General features: G+C 40.3%; 1 protein-coding gene across 1 annotated transcript in view; it reads right to left on the bottom strand.

The window, feature by feature from the left end:
* LOC126266927 (tyrosine-protein kinase hopscotch) overlaps positions 1-26,518 on the bottom strand; it is a 155,691-nt gene that overhangs the window by 104,297 nt on the left and 24,876 nt on the right. The window contains exons 6-7 of the mRNA XM_049971618.1: positions 17,343-17,470; positions 2,106-2,318 (exon numbers count right to left, since the gene is read on the bottom strand). Of these exons, the coding sequence (XP_049827575.1) occupies positions 2,106-2,318; positions 17,343-17,470 (341 nt within the window). The remainder of the gene's footprint in view (positions 1-2,105; positions 2,319-17,342; positions 17,471-26,518) is intronic.

Below are 26,518 nucleotides of genomic sequence, written 5' to 3'. Positions count from 1 at the left end.
AATAAGTTCTTCTCTCTGACGTCTCATCTAATTATACTATATACTGAGTGAATTGGCATATCTGAGGAGGTGTGCTACTGTCTAGCACGATTTAAGCCAAGCAAATGGGGATAAAAGTCTGCTTCAGTGTGCTGCCACCTAGTGGCACTGTCATAAACTTGTAATTAAGTAGTAGGGGCTAGCTGAGCATGCCATGAACCGTGCACATTGTTTATCAAATCCACATATATTAGACCCATAAGGCAATTACGTCATGCCAGATGTGCATAAACAAAAACTTCTTAAATCATGCAGCCCTGATGCCAAGTTTCGTAGAGTCTAGAAAGTAGGGATACAGCACAGCCGTATATTTCAAATTAGTTTATCTATCTTATGTTTAACAGCTTTCAAAGAAAAATAGCCAATAACTTCACAAGGTTTCAAAAGTCATGGTGTTCACATGCTCCTGTGTTCTTACACAGGAACAGGCACTGCCCAAATTTATCCCTCATCAACTCAGAAACTTCTGTAAGGAATATGAAATCTCAAGTATTATCACATCCGCCATGCTCCATCCTCAAACAAAAGTGAGGCAAAGCATTTAGTTCTAGCACAGAAAACCAAATGTTTAAAATTAGTACAGAATTTACAATAGATACAGCTCTCACTCTATTGTTGAGCACTAATAGAAGTGTGTCGATCATCAATAAAAGTCTGGAAAAATCCTGTACAGGTGGCAAATGCAAAAACTTCTGTTCTTACTCCTATGACTGGCAATACTCTGCCCACAATACATTCTATTTTGGAGCAAAAGTCTGAACTAAGAGTTTCAACTGGTGCCTACGTTAGCAGTAGAACAACATAGAAGCCGCATGTGGTAGCCTAATGCATGTGGGGGCATCAGGTAGGGCACTTGTTGACACCACTAGAATCAATTGCGCCTTTAGTGGTCACATCAAACACCACTCTAGTCAGCACTGAATACACCACCACCTACTACAAAACAATTGACTTGAGAGGATACAGTAGAAAGGGTGCTATTCTACAATGTCACACCAAACCTTCTTGGTGACACAATGGCCCCAAAATACCACTATCCTCCAACATTCCAGAAGCACAAGTGTGTATGTTTTAGGCCTTTATTGCCCATTTCAAGAATGAGAGGTGCTAAGTTTCTTGAGATCAATAACAATACAGGAGAACCTACAGAATTCACACAGTTTTGTAGGGAGGTGTAGTGCCATGCACATAATTGGTAATTAATGGGACTATGGGTGGTGCATCACATGGACCACATTTCTCGGACCTACTTCCTATAAAGGATACAGTATAGACTGACCATAGCCTTACCATGGTATCACCTATGTTAAGTTCACTGCTCTAACAGTTGGAACCTGAAACAACAGAACTTACTCTTCAAGGGCATCACACATATGGACCCTCTTTGACATAATACTAACTTTGATGACATGTTTATGTGATATCACTGGAATATCTCCTAGGACTGCTAGATTAAGTGGCCATGCTTCTACACAACCACTGTAGCACTATATGCTGATCACATTATCAATTCATTTAAGTTGTATATTTTTGTGTCAATCTGCTTCAATCTGTTTCGGTAGACACAAAATGCTTGAAGTTGTTCTTGTGTGTTCTATTCACTGCTCCTGAGTAGAAGGAAGACCTTTTTTTATAAACTTCAGCAATAAAAGAGAAAAATGCCCTTTGGAAATATCAGTTGCTTGACATAGCTTGTGCACACATGTAAAAGAGAGCAAGGGAGGGAGGGGGCAGCAAGCGTGAGAGGCAGAAGGGGAGGGGGGGGGGGGGGTAGAGAGAGAGATAACACCCTGGTACTGATGCTAAAACAATATAAAAAGTTTGGCGCATCCTGTTGAATCTTAAAACATATTTCTTAACTGAGTAATTCATTATGAATACATTTGAAAACTGTGCGACAACACAAAATAATGGGAATAAAATTTTTGAAATATGATGTGTGTCAAATGATTACAAATCAAAACATAGAAAATGATTATATTCTGTAACATAAAATAAGCTAAAAGGGAAGAAAAAGGCTTAATGAATATTACTGAGCACTTATCTGAAGTGCGTGTATCACTCACCAGATACCACAAGGCAGTGGCAAGATAGGAACCAGCTTCTACTAAGTCAACTTGTTTCATATCTGGCTTATGTTCTCTCAAGTAGGCATCCAATGGTCCAGCTGGTAGGTACTCCATCACCATGGCAAGTGGGCTGCTCATTGTAACGCCATACAGTCTGACAATTGCATTTGAATGGAGGAATGCCCACTGCCCAGCGAGTTCCATGAATGACTGAAAAAAAAAAAAGACAACACAGACTGTTACATTATGCCACTACACATTTTGTATATGTCAAAGTACATCAATACAGAAATTTAAGCACTTCCTCTCTTGTGCCAACCTCTTCATCTCAGAGTGGCACTTGTACCCTGAGTCTCCAATTTCTTGCTGCATGTATTCCAATCTATCTTCCTCTACAATTTTATCCTCTACAGCTCACTCTATTGCTATGGATGCTAATCAATAATGTCTCAAAACATGTCCTATCATCCTGCCACTACTTCTAGTAAGTGTTTTCCATATGTTCATTACCTCATGGATTCTGTGTAATGCCTCTTCATTTCCCATCTTATCACTTCACCCAATTTTCAACATACTCCTATAGCACCACATCCCAAACATTTCAGTCCTCTTCTTTTTCAATTTTCCTGTGGTCCACTACCCTACTACACTCAAAAAGTACATTCATAGGAATTTGCTGCTCAAATTAAGGTTGATATTTGATGCTACTAGACTTCTCTTGGCCAGGGGCAGTCTTTATGCCTGTGATAATCTGCTGTTGATGTCCTCCTTACTTTGGCTGTGATGTGTTGTTTTGTTTCCAAAGTAACAGAATTCTTTAACTTTACCTACTTCATGGTCCTTAATTTTGAAATTATGTTTATCACTCAACTCATTTCTGTTAATTGTCATTTTTTTGTCTTTCTTCAGTTTACTCTCAATCCATATTATGTACTTACTAGACTGTTCATTCCACTCAACATCTTTTGTAACTCTTCTTCACTTTCATCAGTGAATCATGTCATTGGTATTGTTTCACTCTGAATTTTTATCCCACTCATTAACCCTCCTTTTATTTTCATCACTGCTTCTTTGATGTATAGATTGAGCAGTAGGGACAAAAGACTCCATTCCTATCTTACACCCTTTTTAAAGTGAGCACACACTCTTGACCATCCACTCTCACTGTTCCTTCTTGGTTCTTGTACATACCGTATATTGCTTATCTTTCCCCATAGCTTACTCTTACTTTTCTCATGACTCTGAACATCTTTCACCTTTTTACACTGTCAAACACTTTTCCCGGTTGACAAATGCTGTGAAAATTTCTTGTTTCTTAAGTATTGCTTAAAATATCATTCATGCTTAAAATATCAATCACATCATAACTGCCTCTGGTGCCTTAACTTTCTGCAGTCCAAACTGCCTATCACCTAAGAAATCCTCATTTTTCTTTTTCATTCTTTCATATTTTTCTGAATGGCTCACAGTATGACTTCACACTCATGGTTTCTGCACACTAACCTGAATAATTGCTTGGCTGCCACTTTTTCCAACGATTTCAGAAATTGGAAAGGCATTTTATCCATCTCTTCTGCCTTATCTGATCACATATAATTTAAAACTGTGGAAATTATGTAAAAAAACTAAATCATGTGCATTTGCTAGTCATAAGCAAACTGAAATGTGAAAAACATAGCAGGCACAGACTTCACTTAAACAGAAATGGAAAGCTCAATTTAGTGAACCAGATAATGGAACTTTGTAAGGAGCTGCATAAAACCATGGACCCAATCATCTTAGATTATAATCAACAAGATTTTTTAGGCTCAATTTCAAGCAACACAATTTTACTGAACTAAACTCCTTGGGTTGTACAGAACCCTGTTCACATACCAAAGAAACCGAATTAGGAGTGAGTAAATTGTCACTACAGTGCAGTGTTAAAGACTTGTGTAATAATTTTACTGATTCAGAATACCATGTCACAAAGTGTTGTAAAATATCAGTGCCCTTTAGGATAATGTATCTATATGTGCAGTATCTTAGGAATAAACTCAATTTGCTGCAAGTATTTGCGGATGAGAATTCACCACACCCATTAGTAATTACAGAACGTGGACTAAAAGACAACGAAATTGAGTATTACAAATTAGATGGTTATGTGTTAGCACATAGTTACTGCAGGCAAAAACGCAAAGGGGGTAGGATGGCAATATTTGTAAATGAACATCTTCCATTTAAGAAAATCACATTTGTTGAACAATACTGCAAGGAAGGAACATTTGAAACGGCTGGTGTTGTGGCCCACATAAACACTCATTCAAGCAGGTTAGCTAAACATAAAGTTATTGGTATGTACCACACACTGACCGTAGCTTAAATACTGATGCAAACTCCTTTAGTATAACCTATTGGAAAATAACAGATATATTAAACTCATATAATCTCACAAATATACTGAACTCTGACACTAGAGTAACGGAGCCAAGCTCCGGTAAGATAGATTATGTAATAGTAAACAAAAATGTAAAAGACAGTGTTAAATTTTAAAGTGTTGATTTTCATTACTCAGATCACTATTGTCAGCTGTTAGAATATTTAAGGTTTCCTGTACCAACAGCAACTAAGATAACTGAGAGAAGTGGATCCTGAATAGCATCAACATCAGCGCCTTCAAAACTAAGTTAGCAGAGGAGAAATGGGACACTATTTACCAAACTAAAGAGTCTGAAAAGAAATGGGAAAAATTTTATAGGACAGTGCTGAAGCACTTCGACTGCTGCTGCCCTCTCAAAGAAATGACCAGGGAATACTAGGCTGAAACTTACGCTTAGGCTTATTAGGCTAAGGCAGAATATATATGAACAAAGCTACATATATACAAGGAAAAGTACAATGAAACAAAAAAAAACTTTTAAGACTCATCTGGATGGGATGGTATCTCAAGTGTGGTGTTAAAGAAAAGTGCCAATGAAATAACTAGGCCCCTTACCTATCATATTAACTGTAGTATTAATGAAAACATATACTCAAATGCCTTAAAAATAAATGTAATTCAGCCAATCCATAAGAAGGGAAGTAAAGAAGTAGTTTCGAATTATAGACCAATATCACTCATCCCTACCTTCAGTAAAATATTTGAAACAGTTGTCCCATCAAAATTCACATTTTTTCAAGACACAAAATGCTTACCGAATTGCAGCATGGGTTTAGGAAACACCTAAGCACAGCCACTGTTGTTACCAGTTTCTTCCATGATGTATATAACAATATAGAATGGAGTATGCACACAGTTGGAATATTCCTTGACCTGAGAAAAGCTTTTGACTCCGTAAACCATGAGCTTCTCTTAAAAAATCTGTGGGTATACGATATGAGTGATGCATCAATGAAACTTCTACCCACCTATCCGGTGAACTGGAAACAGTGTACCAAACTTACACATCAAACTGACAATAAGATCTTAACTTTTAAATTCAAAAGTGAAACAGTGGCACAGAGAGTCCCTCAAGGCTCAATTTTTGGACATTTCTTCTTTTTAGAATATATTAATGATGTTGTACACCCCATTAACTTGCACATTGTAAATTATGCTGATAACACCTCAGTTTTATTTAATGGTAAAGAGTGTGAGGAACAGAAATTTTCAGTAATGGAATATTAGAATTAAGTTCATATTTTCATGCACAAGGATTAAATATCAACGTAAATAAATCCCAGATGCTAATATTTACAAATGGCAGCTCACATCATACACACGTAAATGAGGTATGAAGCATAGTGGCAGAGGAAGGAAACATGTGCAAATTTCTAGGGTTCATCTGGACTCAAATCTCCGGTGGATTAGCCACATTAAAGCTGTATATAAAAAAGTCGGCACTGAGCTGTGTCTTCTTAGCCAGCTGTCCAAATGGTGCCCACCCATATGCTTAAAGCTGTGTATTATGGGACACTCTATCCCAACTTAGCTACTGTATAGAATTATGGGGTTGTGCTGCAGACATTCACCTTAACAGAGTACCATTGCTACAAAAAAAGAGGGTTACGGATTATACATGGAATAGTCTATAAAGACTCTTGCAGTGATCAGACAACACAAGTACTTCACCATATGCTCTTGATATCTTTATAAATTAATTACTTTTTTGTCTCACAGAAAACTGAAGTAAGTTCATTGTTGGAACACAACCTATGACCAGCTTAGAGACAGAAGTGGTGACACTTTCTGCAGGACCTGACCATCATTTTGCAGGACACAATGCTCCGGCACATACAGTGCTATACCACCTACTGCACTCCCCTGACTTAAGCCCTCGCAAGTTAAACTTGATTTCTAAACTGAAGGAAACACTTCATGACCTTCTCTTCAGATCTGCTACAAATTCGTCATGCAATAGACTGCACCGCTTGAACTGTCAACACAACTGGCACTGCTAAGAGTATCCTACAACTTCAACATCGCTGGCAACGGGTTATACACAATGCTGGTGACTACTCTGAAGGTTTGTAGAACTTTGAAACATGTATCTATTTTGTATGAGCTGTACATAAAAAGCTGCCACTATTGAAGTTCCAACTCTCATATGTTTGCAACTGTACTTGACATTTGCAAAAGCCATCATATTGATGACTCCACACAAAAAAATCTAAATAAATATATAAATATCTTTCAAAGCTCAGCTTAACTCTGACTCTAATACTGGATACCATAGATTGTCAACAATTATTCCCATTTCTTCTTCTAGCTCATTATTAGACTCCTTCTCCTCACAGAGCTCTTCATAGTTCTCTTTCTACCAACCTGCTCTCTCTCCTAAGTTAATAGCAAATTTCCCATTGCACTCTTTTGCTGACAGTTTTGCTTTAATTTCACTGAACTCTGCTTTGAATTTCTATATGCTGAGTCAAGCCCTTCCAATGATCTTCCCTTTTTCAATTTCTTCACATTTTATCCTGCAGCCATTTTGCCTTGGCTTCCCTGCATTTCCTATTTATTTCATTTCTAAGTGACTTATATTGCCATATTCCTGAATTTCCCAGACCACTTCTACACTTTTCTCTTTCATCAATCAGTTGAGAAATTTCTACTATCACCCAATGTTTCTTCACATTTACCTTGTACTTGCATGTGTGTGTGTGTGTGTGTGTGTGTGTGTGTGTGTGTGTGTGTGTGTGTGTCCACTTACAGTGATTGCCCTTTTCAGAAGTGTCTATTCCTCTTCAACTGAACTGCCTACTGTGGTACTTATCATTGTAGTATCTACAGCCTCAGAGAACTTCAATGCATTCTTTGCATATCAATTCTTCCAGGTGATTCTCTTAAACTTCAGTCTATCCTCGTCATTACTAAATGAAGACTGAATTCTATATCTACTCCTGTGTATGCCTTACCATCTAATATCTTATTTCAGAATCCCTGTCTTAATCGTGATTTAATCTGGCTAAAATCTTCCAAGGTCTCCAGGTCATTTCCAAGCATACATCCCGCTCTTGTAATTTTTGTATGGCCTACTAGCCATTAATAAACTGAAATTTATTGCAGAACTCGGTCTTTCTCTTCTCTTGTTCCTACTACCGAGTCCTTATTCTCCCACAACTCTCTTCCATTCCTTCCTTTACAACTGTATTCAAATTCCATAACTGAGAGCAACATTTTCTTTTACATACTGATTTTCTCATTGAATATCCTCATACACTTTCTCTATTTCTTCATCCTTTGCTTGTGACGTTGGCACATATACCTGAACTATTGCTGAAACTTACTGGTAGACCAAAACTGCATGCTCCACTGAGACTTGAATATGGGACCTTTGCCCTTCATGGAGATATCCAAACAAGACTCATGACCTGTGCTCACAGCTTTACACCCAGCAGAACCTCATCTATCTTGCTAACTTTGTAGTACTCCTACTCACCTTCTTTCCAGGAGTGCTAGTTATGCCAGGTATACCAGGAGGATTGCTGTTAAGTTTGGAAGGTAGGAGATGAGGTATTGGTGAAAGTAAAGCTTTGAGGGTGGGTTGTGAGTCATGCTTGGACAGTTCATTCAGTAGAACACTTGTCCATGAAAGGCTAAGATCCCAGTCCGAGTCCTGGTGTGGCATACAGATTTTATCTTCCAGAAAGTTTCAAATCAGTGTACGCACTGCAGCACAGTGAGAATTCGTACCAAACTCTTGTTCGTTTCTTGATTCTAATGAGAACAACTGTATCGCTGAACTGTCCACAGTAACTCAATCTCTGCCCTAGCTTCCTATTTATAATGTCTACTACTCCTGTTATATTATTTCCTGTTTCTGCTGATATTACCCTATATTCATCTGACCACAAATCATTACCTTCTTTCCATTCACTTCACTGATACCCCCTACATTGAGACAGAGTTTGCATTCTCCATTTCATATTTTCTAGCTTTCGTTTTACATTCAAACTTATCCCTTTCTTGGTTATTCCATTATTTTCTCATGGTTAACTCCCGCTCAGCAGTCCCTCCATTAAGTCTGAATGAAGGAAGGATATTCAACATCAAGGTCATTAGAGACAGAGCACAAGCTCAGAATGATGGTTGACAATGATGATAAGGATGGGGAAGGAAATTATCCATGCCCTTTAAAAGGAACCATTCCAGTGTTTGCCTGGAATGATTTAGGGAAATCACTAGATCCAGAATCTTTTGCCTATGAAGAGATCATTTCCTGATGACTTTCATTTAGAATTGAAGCAGTAGTTTGATTGAACATGTGACACATGAGATGCTTTGTAGTTCCAGTGTCCTTATGACCTGTTATGAAGAGATTTCTTGTCACAGCATTTATCAATTGTATATAAAATAATATGCAAAAAGTAAGGAATCATGTTGCCCCTTTCCCCTCTGATATCAAGTTATTAATTGTATCATTTACTAAATAAGTCCACTATAAAGGGGAATATAGTTGAATACATATAAATACTAAAGCATGAATTGCACTTTATTTCAAAGCTCAAATATTCCCTCTCATTAAGCTATGAATTGTCCTATCTAGAAGCCTTTGTTGTCACATCTGTCTTTCATGTTACTGTTGCTAGACCATTGTGTAGATCTATAACAATACTGTTAATAAAATGCATATCATAATATCCAGTATACATATATATCCAGCTATCTTTTCATACTTATTTAATAAGAGACTATAATAATTTTAAAACATTTGTATATTGTAAAAGAAAGTCAATTTGTGTTTCCACTGATACAAAAGGTGCCTCCAAGGTTGTGTACACATCAAATGTTTAATCTCTGCAACTCGTTCATAAAAATGGTAATGAAAATAATGGGAACACCTGAATGAGCATAACTGGATCAACTCTGTCCTGCTGTACTGTCTGATTGATTGAGGGGCATTATGGGACTGAATGGTGAGGTCATCAGTCATGAATTCAAAAGTTACTTGCATAAGGTAGAGGATCTGTTAAAAGTGGGGAACCCAGTTAGAGGGGTCAAACTATAAAGTGAGGAAGTTAAAACACACAGAGTAAAAGGCATAAAAGGGTAGGCCAAATCTAAAAACTGGAAAAGAGAGAGAGAAAAAAGCAGTCTTTGCACGGTAGAATGGTCATGGGTCCCACATCTAGAAAACACACAGAGAGACCTTAACCAAAACCATCCTGCCTCTGTTCCAGGAGTAAAGCAAAACCTTATAACTGAAAATAAAAACCACTTTCATGTGGAAACTGAGGACCAGTTGAACCATCCACAAACTGTCTGCTAACATTGAAGCCAAGGAATGTGGAAGGAAAAGGAGCAGAAGGAAGAGCACCAAACTGCAGTAGTGTCCTTAATTGTGTGGAGTTTATTACTGACAGTATTAGTGCACCAGATGTCATTCCACTTTTGGGCAAAGAGAGATACCTGCATCTGGCATAAAGAAAGGCAATGTGGGTAAGTATCTGCCTCAATAGCCAAATGGTCAGCTAGTTCATTCCCTGGGATGCATACATGACTTGGTACCCAGAGGAAGACCACGGAGCAGGCAGCATGGACAAGGGTAGAGAGCAGGTCATGTATAGCAGAAATCAAAGGGTGATGAGAATATTGGTCTATAGCCTGCGAGCTACTCATTGAGTTGGTACATATTAAAACACTGTGGAGGGAGACCTGGAGGAAAAAAAAAAGGAGGACCCTGTTTATGGCTAGCAGCTCTGTTATGAACACACTAAATGATCCCGGCAGTAAATGGTGTTCCATGCCAGTTCTTGTTGTTGTGGTCTTCAGTCCTGAGACTGGTTTGATGCACCTCTCCATGCTACTCTATCCTGTGCAAGCTCCTTCATCTCCCAGTACCTACTGCAACCTACATCCTTCTGAATCTGCTTAGTGTATTCATCTCTTGGTCTCCCTCTATGATTTTTACCCTCCACACTGCCCTCCAAAACTAAATTGGTGATCCCTTGATGCCTCAGAACATGTCCTACCAACCGATCCCTTCTTCTGGTCAAGTTGTGCCATTAACTTCTCTTCTCCCCAATCCTATTCAATACTTCCTCATTAGTTATGTGATTTACCCATCTAATCTTCAGCATTCTTCTGTAGCACCACATTTCGAAAGCTTCTATTCTCTTCTTGTCCAAACTATTTATCGGCCATGTTTCACTTCCATACATGGCTACACTCCATACAAATACTTTCAGAAATGACTTCCTGACACTTAAATCTATACTCGATGTTAACAAATATCTCTTCTTCAGAAACGCTTTCCTTGCCATTGCCAGTCTACATTTTATATCCTCTCTACTTCGACCATCATCAGTAATTTTGCTCCCCAAATAGCAAAACCCCTTTACTGCTTTAAGTGTCTCATTTCCTAATCTAATTCCCTCAGCATCACCCGACTTAATTCGACTACATTCCATTACTCTCATTTTGCTTTTGTTGATGTTCATCTTATATCCTCCTTCCAAGACAATGTCCACTCCGTTCAACTGCTCTTCCAAGTCCTTTGCTGTCTCTGACAGAATTACAACGTCACCGGCGAACCTCAAAGATTTTATTTCTTCTCCATGGATTTTAATACCTACTCCAAATTTTGCTTTTGTTTCCTTCACTGCTTGCTCTATATACAGATTGAATAACACTGGGGAGAGGCTACAACCCTGTCTCACTCCCTTCCTAACCACTGCTTCCCTTTCATGTCCCTCGACTCTTATAACTGCCCTCTGGATTCCGTACAAACTGTAAATAGCAGTTCGCTCCCTGTGTTTTACCCCTGCCACCTTTAGAATTTGAAAGAGAGTATTCCAGTCAACATTGTCAAAAGCTTTCTCTAAGTCTACAAATGCTAGAAACATAGGTTTGTCCTTCCTTAATCTTTCTTCTAAGATAAGTCGTAAGGTCCGTATTGCCTCATGTGTTCCAACATTTCTATGGAATCCAAACTGATCTTCCCGGAAGTCGGCATCTACTAGTTTTTCCATTCGTCTGTAAAGAATTCGTGTTAGTATTTTGCTGCTGTGGCTTATTAAACTGATTGTTCAGTAATTTTCACATCTGTCAACACCTGCTTTCTTTGGGATTGGAATAATTATATTCTTCTTGAAGTCTGAGGGTATTTTGCCTGTCTCATACATCTTGCTCACCAGATGGTAGAGTTTTGTCAGGACTGGCTCTCCCAAGGCCATCAGTAGTTCTAATGGAATGTTGTCTACTCCCGGGGCCTTATTTCCACTCAGGTCTTTCAGTGCTCTGTCAAACTCTTCACACAGTATCGTATCTCTCATTTCATCTTCATCTACATCCTCTTCCATTTCCATAATGTTGTCCTCAAGAACATTGCCCCTGTATAGACCCTCCATATACTCCTTCCACCTCTCTGCTTTCCCTTCTTTGGTTATAACTGGGTTTCCATCTGAGCTCTTGATATTCATACAAGTGGTTCTATTTTCTCCAAAGGTCTCTTTAATTTTCCTGTAGGCAGTATCTATCCTATCCCTAGTGAGATAAGCCTCTACATCCTTACATTTGTCCTCTAGCCATCCCTGCTGAGCCATTTTGCACTTCCTGTCGATCTTATTTTTGAGACGTTTGTATTCCTTTTTGCCTGCTTCATTCACTGCATTTTTATATTTTCTCCTTTCATCAATTAAATTCAATATTTATTCTGTTACCCAAGGATATCTACTAGCCCTCGTCTTTTTACCTACTTGATCCTCTGCTGCCTTCACTACTTCATCCCTCAAAGCTACTCATTCTTCTTCTATTCTATTCTTTCCCCCATTCCTGTCAATTGTTCCCTTATGCTCTCCCTGAAACTCTGTACAACCACTGGTTCTTTCAGTTTATCCAGGTCCCATCTCCTTAAATTACCACCTTTTTGCAGTTTCTTCAGTTTTAATCTACAGGTCATAACCAATAGATTGTGGTCAGAGTCCACATCTGCCCCTGGAAATGTCTTACAATTTAAAACCTGGTTCCTAAATCTCTGTTTTACCATTATATAATCTATCTGATACCTTTTAATATCTCCAGGGTTCTTCCATGTATACAACCTTCTTTCCTGGTTCTTAAACCAAGTGTTAGCTATGATTAAGTTGTACTCTGTGCAAAATTCTACCAGGCGGCTTCCTCTTTCATTTCTTAGCCCCAATCCATATTCACCTACTACGTTTCCTTCTCTCCCTTTTCCTAAACTCGAATTCCAGTCACCCATGACTATTAAATTTTCGTCTCCCTTCACTATCTGAATAATTTCTTTTATTTCATCATACATTTCTTCAATTTCTTCGTCATCTGTAGAGCGAGTTGGCATATAAACTTGTACTACTGTAGTAGGTGTGGGCTTCGTATCTATCTTGGCCACAATAATGCGTTCACTATGCTGTTTGTAGTAGCTTACCCGCATTCCTATTTTCGTATTCATTATTAAACCTACTCCCGCATTACCCCTATTTGATTTTGCGTTTATAACCCTGTAGGCACCTGACCAGAAGTCTTGTTCCTCCTGCCATCGAACTTCACTAATTCCCACTATATCTAACTTTAACCTATCCATTTCCCTTTTTAAATTTTCTAACCTACCTGCCCGATTAAGTGATCTGACAGTCCACACTCCGATCCGTAGAACGCCATGCCAGTAGAAGACGTAAAAGCGTATCCCACCTTAACTAGCATTTTAGAACCTCCAGTGTAGAAGATGGTAGCACCATGGAACTCTTCAAGGAAGGAACGTACAAGATGCCAGAAGAAGACGTAAAAGCGTATCCCACCTTAACTAGCATTTTAGAACCTCCAGTGTAGAAGATGGTGGCACCATGGAACTCTTCAAGGAAGGAACGTACAAGATGCCAGAATATCATAGGGGCAACAGAGACTTTAGTACCCTGGAATAGGTTGGTCTTAATCTGTGGTTGAGGCACCATAAAGGAGGGGGGGGGGGGGAGGGGTTATCTGTGGGAGGAAATACATGGGGTACTTTCCAGTGAATGGAGCTGGAGATCGCAACGGAGGGAAGTGAGACAATTCCAACCAGCAGTTGTAACAGCATTACTTTTCCTCAACAGTAGTTGTCGATGCCAGTATTATTTTTCAGATTTTGGACCGATTAATATTACCTCAGTTGCATTTCTGAAAACTTTCATATGATTTTATACAAAGTATGCTATATTTCAAGCTAAAATTTATGAAAAGGTGTTACTTTATAAAATATTTTAGTTTTGATGTTATAATCGGTAAGTACCAGTTATTAATGTACAGTTCAAACTTCTTTTTTTCTTTTGAAACATTTGAAATTATGAATTATTTGCACACTTGAAATTTCTGCTATTAATCACACAATCTTGTACTGTTTACTACGTTTATTTCTTGATTCATTTATGAAATAATAATTGAAATCAATAATGTAACAAAACCTAGTAGAAATTCATTTGTTAAGAAAAATTGTAAACCCTTTGGAATATAGTTATTTCCATAGAGTGCAGTAGTTGTAAGATTGCCTCTGGTGTGATCAGAGGTATTTTTGTGGAAATAGGTGCAAACAATATAATTTCAGCTTTGTTAATGTTAAAAATCTAAATACTGTACAATATAATAAAATGTGAGAAAATCAGTGGAAAATATACATAAAAAGTATTCTTCGACAACAGTCTCTCAATTTATTTAGTTCAAACAAACTGTGAGGACCCAATGTTAGATTTTCGGTTTCAAGAATCAGACCCCTTGACAAGAAGAACTGGAGCCATCTCAACATGACAAGCTAAGTAAACTTGAAAGTTTATTGTAATCTTCATTCCTCTCAAATCTTCATAAAAGACTTTGCTTATTAACTACTTGAACTAGGCATTATTTAATGGGGAAAATATATGAAAGAAGGAAGGAGGGGAGGTATTACATAGTCCCAACTGAGAGTGGGTATCAGGAGGGAGACATCCCTTGTTTACAAAGAGGACAGGGTATACGGGATGGTCAGGGAATTGTCAAGTGGCAGTTGTGTAAAAACCAGGAGTTGACTCCATCATATTTGTAGAAGGGAAAGCCCCACTTCTGCGAGGACACTGTTGGCATGAGTAGTGCAAAAGGCATTGCTACCAGATGCACCACAAAAAGATGAACAGTGTCAAGTAGTTTCAGAGTGGAAGTAACCACTGGTACCATAAACCTGACAACCATAAGCCAGTCTGGATAAAACCAGAGCATGGTAAAGGTGGAGAAGAGTGGCACGGTCTGCTCCCCAAGATGTGTGGGCCAGGACGTTGAGAGCATTAAGCTTCTACATGCACGTAGTCTTCAGTTGGTGAATATGGGGCAGCCATGACAGCCTTTTATCAAAAATAAGGTACAAGAAATGACTGTGCTACAATATCTAGGCACTGCTTCCCTAAATAAAGTTCTGCATCAGGGCGTACTGTGGGTCAATGACAAAAATGCATAACCCGCATTTTGGAGAGAGAAAACTCTTAAGCCCAGGCTTAAGGACAGGGATAACTATGCTGTCTCACTATTGCAATGGGAAGGTTCATGACAGGATTCAAAATGGTGGGGGTTGAAACAGAGGGGGTTTGTTCAGCTCGGCAGTTCTGCTGGAGAAAGTTGGCATGATAAGAGGAGGATGATGCTGTTGCAAAGTGTGTTGCTAGGTGTTCTGCAAGGACTGATGGCTCAGACACAGAGCACCCTGTAGGTCAAGACTCAGGACAGTCGATTGTCACTGGCAGCCCAGAAAGCTATGAAGCTTGCCCCATCCATCACCGGCAGGCACCGAAGAAGGGAAGCACATTTTTAGCTGGGGAGGGTATGGGAACAGCAGGGTAAGGGGCGATGAGAGGAAGACAGGGGTGGGGTAAGGAAGAGGTGGGAAGGTGAAAGGATGTAACAGAGGCACAAATACAAGAAATTGACACCGGGTAGAGTCGGTCATGTTTTTAGTGAGCCTCAGCATGAGACAGACAATCCAGGTTCTTGAAATCTTGGATCTTCCTTTCTTTTTTGTAAACTGGCCAATATAGCGAGCATAAAGAGTTGACACACACAGGTGGTGGAACACAGTCTCTTCCCTCCTTGAATGAGTGGCCACAGTCAACACATAGAGGGTCTAACATACAGCAGGAAGACATATGCCCAAAATGCAAGCACCAAAAGTACCTCATAGGTAGAGGGACGTAGGGCTTCATGCCACTTCATAATGCATAACCATGACCTCTGCGAGGGTATCCTACTCAACAACCAGAATAAAGGGGCCAGGACTGGTGTGATTGTCTTTACGATCGTTCTGCACATGTCAAATACATGAACACATGAACACTGCATCACGCCAGATTAGCCCGGAGTTCCTCATCAGTGTACACGATGAGGTCCCTCTAAAAAGTCACTCTCTGGACCACATTCAGAGACTGATGAGGGCAACAGACGCTTGTACACTGGATAGGCAATCACAAGAATGAAGGGCTGCAGATTGGATGGCAGAAGAAGCTTTGATCAACAGGAAGCCCAGCTGCATCTTAGTAAGGCACTCCACTTCACCAAAGCTGTTCTCCATATTCTCCGCAAAAAACAGCTTTGTGACAGTGAAAGTGTCCCATCCGTCCCAGTACAGAGCAGGTAGCATGGAAAGTACCTCATCCCAAGACAGCAAGCCTGGCTCTCCTCCCAGGGTGTAACTAGGGAAGGGAAGGCAACAGGCTCATGTGAAGCAGCATTCAATGAGCCACTACCACTGAAGAGACAGCCATTTGAGAACAGCCAAATTTTCACAGCTTGATATGCTTTATGTGCCAAGCATCTGCCACGAAACCACTCACTCCGACCAGGGGCTCTCACCACAGGTGCCACCCATCCACAGCAAAGGTCATCTGACAGGCTGCAATTGCCGGGAGTTCCGATGCTCCACGATGACAAGCAACCACTCCTTGGTATACATGGGGTGGGAACAGCTCAGGTATCATTATCACAGGGGGCTGAGCCAGATGGTTACATAACAGCTCTACTACATGGACTGGCTACACATGCTGGAGACCTAGCAGAACAGAGGTGGACTGTGGCAGGGAAGGAGGAGGGTGGGGGAGAGAGGGGGGAGGAATCCAGTGGTAGATGCTAGGAGGGAGTTCTTACTCAAATGGCTCACACCAAAGACAGAACATTTAGAAGTGGAGGTCAGACCCCAAGGGGGGACCAAAAATGCCAAAAAGGATGATAGAACAGGCAAGATAAACAAATTCACAAGGAATACAGGAAACCAGGTGGATAGCCAGGTTACCATAAATAAAAACACTATGAGAGGAACGGAGGGGCCAGCAAGGAAGGACCAAGGTTGGGGAGGGACGGGCATGGTGAAGAAAATGCAGCCCAGGAAGGAAGAATGGGCTGCAGTAACTCAGGGCCTCATGTGTGCCAGGCCAGGTCCTGATGTATGGCCTAGCTCTATCACACATTGAAAGCATATTATTTGTTATTGCCTACTTTTAATGTTTGGGTATATGGATTTTGCAAATGATATGTGCATTCATCAAATCATCTCTGAATGAAAATGGAAGCATGGATTATGGTGCTATAATTTTGGAAGATGGGATTCTCATTACAAAAAGAGTTCTGTGTCACATAACTTTATTCATGTTTAATGTTCCCTTTATGATTGACCAATACACAGCCTGTGAGATCAATAATATGATCAGTGGGATTACTATTTGAGACCCAATTCCATGTCTAACTATAGAAAATAGTTAGCCTAAAGTATAAGCTGCTTTGAGCAGCACCAAAGATCAACCCAAACCTTTATTAAAGATTCCAGTTACCTTTATATACTTGTCACGTGATTCCTGCTTCAGAATCTTCATAGCAACTTCAATCTTCTTTCCTTTCGATACTTTCCATATGGTTCTATATACAATACAGATTCCACTTCTGCCTTCTTTCTTCTGATCTAAAGAACAACAATACAACAATGTATGTTATCTTTGAGAATGCAAATCCATATGACAGTCACTTGCGCGCGCACACACACACACACACACACACACACATTCTGATACAGTTCAAATTTTTTGTGTCTTGTCAAGTTTTAAGCCTATTTTCAAAAACCCAAAGCCTTTAAGTATGTCAGATATATAAAAAAAAGACATTCACAAAAAGTAATCCATCAAATGACAAAATAACATTTGTTATAACTGAAAAAAAAAATGATTTTGAAGGTTGTAAAGTACTGGAAAATGTGTACAAGAAAAAAGAATAATATATGACAGATACAGTATAAGGATAGATCTATAAATAATCCTCCAGAAGTAGCAAGTTTTAATCAGTATTTCACCAGTATTGAAGAGCACTTACAAAAAAGTCCCAAAAAACAGGTGTAATGTCTATAAAAACTTGCACAGCTAGTACAAAGTGTGCCTTTCGCTCCAGCTGCAAACCACTCAGCAGTTTGCCATGGTTGCTGACCTCCTAGGGACTTGGAAATTACATCACAGTACTTCAAGCCTGCAGCAGCCATTGCGGTATCTGGTGGCAAACTGCTCTGCCAGCATCTGTGTGCCAGATGTTGTCTGGAGACACCCCTGTTTCGGCACTGCTGCTATTGGTAAACAACAGTGTTTATTGGAATTCCTATGGGTGGCTTCCCACACTTTTATAGAACATGTGGAACGGTTGATAAGAGTCCAGGAACACTTGCTGTGACCTATTCTTGCTCCCCTAAACTCCATGTCGAGCCCTGGCTCTTGCAACTTTGAAGGCTAATAGGTTGTCTGATGTAGGGCAGCATTTAAATTGTCGAAGAGCTAAAAACCATCTAGGATTTGCTGAGTATCACTCATCTGTCCACCAAGATACAGGTCACCGCCTAAGATGACATGAGAACTTGGGAATGGATAATTCAGCAGCATGATCATTTACTTGTGTGAGGTGGTCCACCCTTTCCTGGACAATGCCGTGATGTTCAAACACAGCCAGCTGGCTGAACAGCATCCAGTTAGCCCTGCTGACCATCCATTTTGGTGGCTTCTCTTCAGGTTTTTGTTGTAATTCATAGTGAACCATCAAGCTAAATTTGCGTAAACAGCAGGGAAATTATACCATACTTTGAAAAAAAGCTAATGCTCCATCCAATAGATGAATGCACTGTGGGAAGTGGACACTGGAATGAAAGTCGTCATTGATCTCCCACTGAACAGAGTTTGCAAGGGGCGGAGAGCAGAAATGGAGGTTGACGACTAAGAATGACAACAGCAATACAGAAATGAGTGTGATTACCTGTGTTGAGGATGCACAGCTTATAAGACTTCATGAGACTCTACAAAACCCACCCCGAGGTCAAGTAGAGGTCGAGCCCCACAGGATATGATGGGCGTTGAGGGCTCCCAGTAGGAGATATTGTTGCAGGAGTTGTTCCACAAAATCTATGAGAGCCTCAGATTCTACTGCACCTTGCAGAGGTAGGTACAGTGAGCAAACAGTGATCCTCTGACATCCATGAATTTTGACAGCAACTGCTTGCAGGTCAGTAGGCTTGGGGGAGAGCATTATTGACAAACACAGCAACCCCTCCCTTGGCTCCATCCCCAGTGAGGTCTTCCTTTCAGTATAGCATGTAGCCCTCTAGCACAGGGGCATCAGTATCTTCAAAACATATTTCTTGTAAACACTGGAACAGGGTCATTCCTGTGCTAGCAGTTTAAGTTCCTCTGCGTGTGTCTTGAACCCATTAATTTTCCACTAGAGGATGGAAGCCACCTACCATGGAGGTAGCACATTCATTCTGACTTTTTGCTGGGGAGAGGAGCCCACTATGGTTGGAGGCTCAGTTTTGGGGTGAGATGATTGACCCAGTCCGACATCGAGGTCCATTACCTCCAAAGAAGTTTCAGAGAGATGTCAGATAAGAGACATTGTCAGTCTATGTACTTCCTGTCTCTGCAAATGTACCAAAAGAACACCATGTGTACTCAAGGCCAAATGCACCAATGTTGATTACAAAGCAAGATAACTGAGGGTCCCATGATCACGGTTGAAGCTTAATCATGATTAAGTTGCCTCTCCACTGCACCTATGTTAAACACCATTAGCAAAATGTTTTCAGCTAACTGGAAATCTGGCCACAGCTCACTCCTTGCACTACAAAAGAAAGTGCCCATGATACAAGCAAAGATAATGACAATCACTGTATCACTGTCTATGGCACTTATGCAAGCTTTTCAGTTTATTATCATAATGTGAGTATTGCTACTGCATGGTGGCGAACAAGAAAAGGAGGCCTACTTTCTTACAATTTGAAACTGATATCATTTTAGAGCTGGATGGCTGGAAAGCAAAAATTTTAGAATGAAAAGAAGAAGAAGTAGAAGAAGGAGGAGGAGGAAAAGGAGAAGGAAAGATTCATGTACTATTAAGAAGAGTCAAGCCTCACCAATGGCTTTTACAGAAAATAATGCTGTATGACAATATGAGATAGGTTTTAGCATAAATTATTCATTAACTCAATTAAAACTTCACCTTTATTGAATATAGTGCCTGCTTCGATAGCTGAGTGGTCAGTGCGACGGAATGCCCTGCTAAGGGGCCCCGGTCCGATTCATGGATGGGCCGGAGATTTTTCTCCGCTCAGGGACTGAGTGTTGTGTTTTCATATCATCATCATCTCATCCCCATCTATGTGCAAGTCACCAAAGTGGTGTCAACTCAAAAGGATTGCACCAGGCAAACGGTCTACCTGATGGGAGGTCCTAGCCACACGACATTTCACTTCATTGAATATAGTTGAACTATTGTGTTTAATGCCAGTTTGCACATCCATAATATCAATATTCCATTATTGCATTGATTACCATCAGTCTGAAGTAATGTACTTCATCGAGATTCATTCTGTAATTTCATTTGAATGGAAATTGAAGTATTATTATCACTAAAAAGATATTTACCAACAAGATACAACCATGTGGCTGTCCTTTTTTTTTGGTCATCAGTCCACTGACTGGTTTGATGCGGCTCGTCATGAATTCCTTTCCTGTGCTAACCTCTTCATCTCAGATTAGCACTTGCAACCTACGTCCTCAATTATTTGCTTGACGTATTCCCATCTCTGTCTTCCTCTACAGTTTTTGCCCTCTACAGCTCCCTCTAGTACCATGGAAGTCATTCCCTCATGTCTTAGCAGATGTCCTATCATCCTGCCCTTCTCCTTATCAGTGTTTTCCACATATTCCTTTCCTCTCCAATTCTGTGTAGAACCTCCTCATTTCTTACCTTATCAGTCCACCTAATTTTCAACATTCGTCTATAGCACCACATCTCAAATGGTTCGATTCTCTTCTGTTCTGGTTTCCCCACAGTCCATGTTTCACTACCATACAATGCTGTACTCCAGACGTACATCTTCAGAAATTTCTTCCTCAAATTAAGACCGGTATTTGATATTAGTACACTTCTCTTGGCCAGAAATGCCTTTTTTGCCATAGCGAGTCTGCTTTTGATGTCCTCCTTACTCCGTCTGTCATTGGTTATTTTACTGCCTAGGTAGCAGAATTCCTTAACTTCATTGACTTCGTGACCATCAATCCTGATGTTAAGTTTCTCGCTGTTCTCATTTCTACTACTTCTCAATACCTTAGTCTTTCTCCGATTTACTCTCAAACCATACTGTGTACTCATTAGACTGTTCATTCCATTCAGCAGATCATTTAATTCTTCTTCACTTTCACTCAGGATAGCAATGTCATCAGCGAATCGTATCATTGATATCCTTTCACCTTGTATTTTAATTCCACTCCTGAACCTTTCTTTTATTTCCAACATTGCTTCCTCGATGTACAGATTGAAGAGTAGGGGCGAAAGGCTGCAGCCTTGTCTTACTCCCTTCTTAATATGGGCACTTTGTTCTTGATCGTCCACTCTTATTATTCCCTCTTGGTTGTTGTACATATTGTATATGACCCGCCTCTCCCTATACCTTACCCCAACTTTTTTCAGAATATTGAACAGCTTGCACCATTTTATATTGTCAAACGCTTTTTCCAGGTCGACATATCCTATGAACGTGTTTGATTTTTCTTTAGCCTAGCTTCCATTATTAGCCGTAACGTCAGAATTGCCTCTCTCATGCCTTTACTTTTCCTAAAGCCAAACTGATCGTCACCTAGCGCATTCTCAATTTTCTTTTCCATTCTTCTGTATATTATTCTTGTAAGTAGCTTCAATGCATGAGCTGTTAAGCTGATTGTGCGATAATTCTCGCACTTGTCAGCTCTTGCCGTCTTCGGAAATGTTTGGATGATGCTTTTCCGAAAGTCAGATGGTATGTCGCCAGACTCATATATTCTACACACCAACGTGAATAGTCGTTTTGTTGCCAATGCCCCTAATGATTTTAGAAATTCTGATGGAATGTTATCTATCCCTTCTGCCTTATTTGACCATAAGTTCTCCAAAGCTCTTTTAAATTCCGATTCTAATACTGGATCCCCTATCTCTTCTAAATCGACTCCTGTTTCTTCTTCTATCACATCAGACAAATCTTCACCCTCATAGAGGCTTTCAATGTATTCTTTCCACCTATCTGCTCTCTCCTCTGCATTTAACAGTGGAATTCCCGTTGCACTCTTAATGTTACCACCATTGCTTTTAATGTCACCAAAGGTTGCTTTGACTTTCCTGTATGCCGAGTCTGTCCTTCCGACAATCATATCTTTTTCGATGTCTTCACATTTTTCCTGCAGCCATTTCGTCTTAGCTTCCCTGCACTTCCTATTTATTTCATTCCTCAGCGACTTGTATTTCTGTATTCCTGATTTTCCCGGAACATGTTTGTACTTCCTCCTTTCATCAATCAACTGAAGTATTTCTTCTGTTACCCATGGTTTCTTCGCAGCTACCTTCTTTGTACCTATGTTTTCCTTCCCAGCTTCTGTGATGGCCCTTTTTAGAGACGTCCATTCCTCTTCAACTGTGTTGCCCTACTGCGCTATTCCTTATTGCTGTGTCTATAGCGTTAGAGAACTTCAGACGTATCTCGTCATTCCTTAGAACTTCCGTATCCCACTTCTTTGCGTATTGATTCTTCCTGACTAATGTCTTGAACTTCAGCCTACTCTTCATCACTACTATATTGTGATCCGAGTCTATATCTGCTCCTGGGTTCGCCTTACAATCCAGTATCTGATTTCGGAATCTCTGTCTGACCATGATGTAATCTAATTGAAATCTTCCTGTATCTCCCGGCCTTTTCCAAGTATACCTCCTCCTCTTGTGATTCTTGAACAGGGTATTCGCTATTACTAGCTGAAACTTGTTACAGAACTCAATTAGTCTTTCTCCTCTTTCATTCCTTGTCCCAAGCCCATATTCTCCTGTAACCTTTTCTTCTACTCCTTCCCCTACAACTGCATTCCAGTCGCCCATGACTATTAGATTTTCGTCCCCCTTTACATACTGCATTACCCTTTCAATATCCTCATACATTTTCTCTATCTGTTCATCTTCAGCTGCGACGTCGGCATGTATACCTGAACTATTGTTGTCGGTGTTGGTCTGCTGTTGATTCTGACTACAATAACCCGGTCACTGAACTGTTCAGAGTAACACACCCTCTGCTCTACCTTCCCATTCATAACGAATCCTACTCCTACACGTGTTATACCATTTTCTGCTGCTGTTGATATTACCCGATACTCATCTGACCAGAAATCCTTGTCTTCCTTCCACTTCACTTCACTGACCCCTACTATATCTAGATCGAGCCTTTGCATTTCCCTTTTCAGATTTTCTAGTTTCCCTACCACGTTCAAGCTTCTGACATTCCACTCCCACATTCCACGCCCCAACTCATAGAACATTATCCTTTCGTTGATTATTCAATCTTTTTCTCATGGTAACCTCCCCCTTGGCAGTCCCCTCCCGGAGATCCGAATGGGGAACTATTCCGGAATCTTTTGCCAATGGAGAGATCATCATGACACTTCTTCAACTACATGTCACATGTCCTGTGGATACACGTTACGTGTATTTAATGCAGTGGTTTCCATTGCCTTCTGCATCCTCATGTCATTGATCATTGCTGATTCTTCCGCCTTTAGGAGCAATTTCCCACCCCAAGGACAAGAGAGTGCCCTGAACCTCTATCCGATCCTCCGCCCTCTTTGACAATGCCGTTGGCAGAATGAGGCTGACTTCTTATGCCGGAAGTCTTCAGCCGCCAATGCTGATTATTTATCAAAATTTAGGCAGTGGCGGGGATCGAACCCGGGACCGAAGACATTTTGATTATGAATCAAAGATGCTACCCCTAGACCATACAACCAAGAAATAGGTGTACATATTTCACACGAAATTTCATAATACAAAAACTTCCAGTGGGTGATTTGCATTTACTTTCTGATACACACTGACAGTTATGTTAAGATTCCTGCCCATTGGGACAACATTCCAAATGTTGGGCTTTTCAATGAGCATTTCAGCAGATTCATTACTTATAGTAAACAACATTGACTACTGCATATAATACTTCTATTAAATTAAAAAGAAAGACTCAGAATCTTTTATAAAACGAAACCTGCTACCTTCTGGTTTACAGATCACCACTATCAATTAAGCTATGGCTCCAACAGGAGTGAACTCCCCGAATGAGTATACACTGTGTAAAGACTGTTGTGATATTCCTGTCTGGGGCCGCCAGTATTTTATTTTGCTAGAAGCTCACCCTGATGCAGCTTGATACACGTGAAGTAACATATAGTACAAAAGTGGAGTGAGGTACAAGCCACAGATGGTAGAGTATGTACCAGTTCAATGGGATAGTCTGCCAATTGTGCTGATTTGCTTCTGACTGGTCGGAATGTTCAGGTGCTAGGTGCCAAAATGCCTAACTCCTCTTATTAATTCTTTATATACTTTTAATTGTATTTAACCCAGTTTTAGTATGACAATCTCTCATGGTCACCCTAGTAGTCTATCATTTTGTTTATCCAATTTCACTAGTTTTGAGAAACATAACAGTAAGGATATTGCAACTGAAGTGCTTTGGACACCTTCAGGTCACTTTCGAGGGCCTGGGAGACGAAGTACATCAGCTGCGCTAGTCCTCTGTTTCGGGTGTCCTGGAGGGCAGCACACATATCTCTGTTTTGGGCTTTCTGGAGGGTCAGACACGTATCTCAGTATCGTGTGTTACTTAAATGTGAATATGTAGTAGTCACTCTGTTTTGGGTGTTCTTCAGAGCCAGATGTGTTGTATCTATATTGGGTGTAACTTAGTTTTGAATATATAGCAATACCTGTGTGTGTGTGTGTGTGTGTGTGTGTGTGTGTGCGTGCACCTGCTGTTTGTTATGTGTTTCTTTAGCCTACTGTACTGGTGTGTGACGTCAATTACAAGAAAGCCGTTAACTACAGGTGGCTGCTCTTTTAATGTAAGGCTTAAAGACAATTCACAGCCATGTAAAAAAAACTGCTTTGGAACAGCATTTATTAGAAATTGATATTCTATAGGGAAAACTGAGAATAGTATGCACACTCTCCACAGGGTGGAAAAAGGCCATGCTCTTAACTTGTCAGAAGAGCTTGAAATACATATAAAACAAGAACCAAAAAAGTGCTTAATTGGCAAAGTGATTTTGTGCCCAATGCCCACTTTGCTTTGTTTGACAATGCTCTACTTTGGTCACTGAATGCCTGTTCTATATATCAATATTATGAAAAGGATAGTTGCTGTTCTATATATCAATATTATGAAAAGGATAGTTGCTACTCCCATACAGCCAAGATGCTCAATTGCAGAAAGGCACAACAAAAAGACTCACAAAAAACAATGCCTTTGTCAAAGTAGGCCTCCTTCTCTTTGTCAAAAATAGACAACACACACACACACACACACACACACACACACACACACACACACACACACACAGGCACACACATGCATGCGCAACCTGCACACGCATGACCACAGTCTATGGCAGATGAAGCCACACTACAAGCAGCAGCAGTGCATGACAGGAAAAGCAACTGGGTGGGGGTAAGGAGGAGGCTGGGGTGAGGAGGGAAAGGATAGCAGGGTAGGAGTGGGGGATGGTGAAGTGCTGCTGGGGAGCGTGCAGGAACATGCAGAGAGGGTAGTGCAGCTATGTGCAGTCAGGAGGTTAGACAGAGTGAGAGAGAGGAGGGGGAGGGGCAGTGGAAAAGGGGAGAAGTGAAAAGTGCATTGGTGGAATAGAGGGCTGTGTAGTGCTGAAATGGGAACCAGAAGGGGTTGATGGGTGAGGAAAATGACTAATGAAGGTTGAGGCCAGACGGATTACTGGAACATAGGATATATTGCAGGGAGAGTTTCCACCTGCACAATTCAGAAAAGCTGGTGTTCGTGGGAAGGATCCATATGGCACAGCCTATGAAGCATTCATTGAAATGAAGAATAGTGTGTTGGGTGGCATGCTCAGCAACAGGTTGTTTCAGTTGTTTCTTGGCCACAGTTATCATTCTTTTTATGGAATCGTGTGCCACAAGGTATGAAGGGCCCTCTGGTGGTTACATTCCTATAACCACCTCTCACCTTTGTGGCATTTTGGTGATATCGCCAACAGAGTGTGCTGATTATGTGTGGCAGTCCATTTTCATTCACTGGGCTGCTTTAGCTATTTGTTTTGTAATTTTTGTATTATTCTTTGTATTTGGAAAGTTGTTTATTATTTATGTCATTATCCAAAATATTGCCACTTGATCTGAATTACTGTCACTTAACTTTTTCCTTTTTAACAATCTAACTCTTGTCATGTTTGAATTCATTGAACTTTATTACAATAATGACTTTTATAACTTATAAGCCCACTACTGACTTTACTGATGGTATCCCTCTTTTAATTTTACATTGTACAATTATCACTGAAGAATGTAGCGACATGTGGTGAGCTTGCAAGGCAAACATTTCATAGCTACTGTACGACGGCTTGTGGTGAACAGTGTTGCTGCTGACAAGATGACTCTTGCATAT

Source organism: Schistocerca gregaria, chromosome 4 (assembly GCF_023897955.1).
Source record: "Schistocerca gregaria isolate iqSchGreg1 chromosome 4, iqSchGreg1.2, whole genome shotgun sequence".
NCBI classification, from domain to species: domain Eukaryota; kingdom Metazoa; phylum Arthropoda; class Insecta; order Orthoptera; family Acrididae; genus Schistocerca; species Schistocerca gregaria.
Note: the sequence above shows the minus strand (reverse complement) of the source record. Positions and strands in the feature narration are given on the sequence as shown.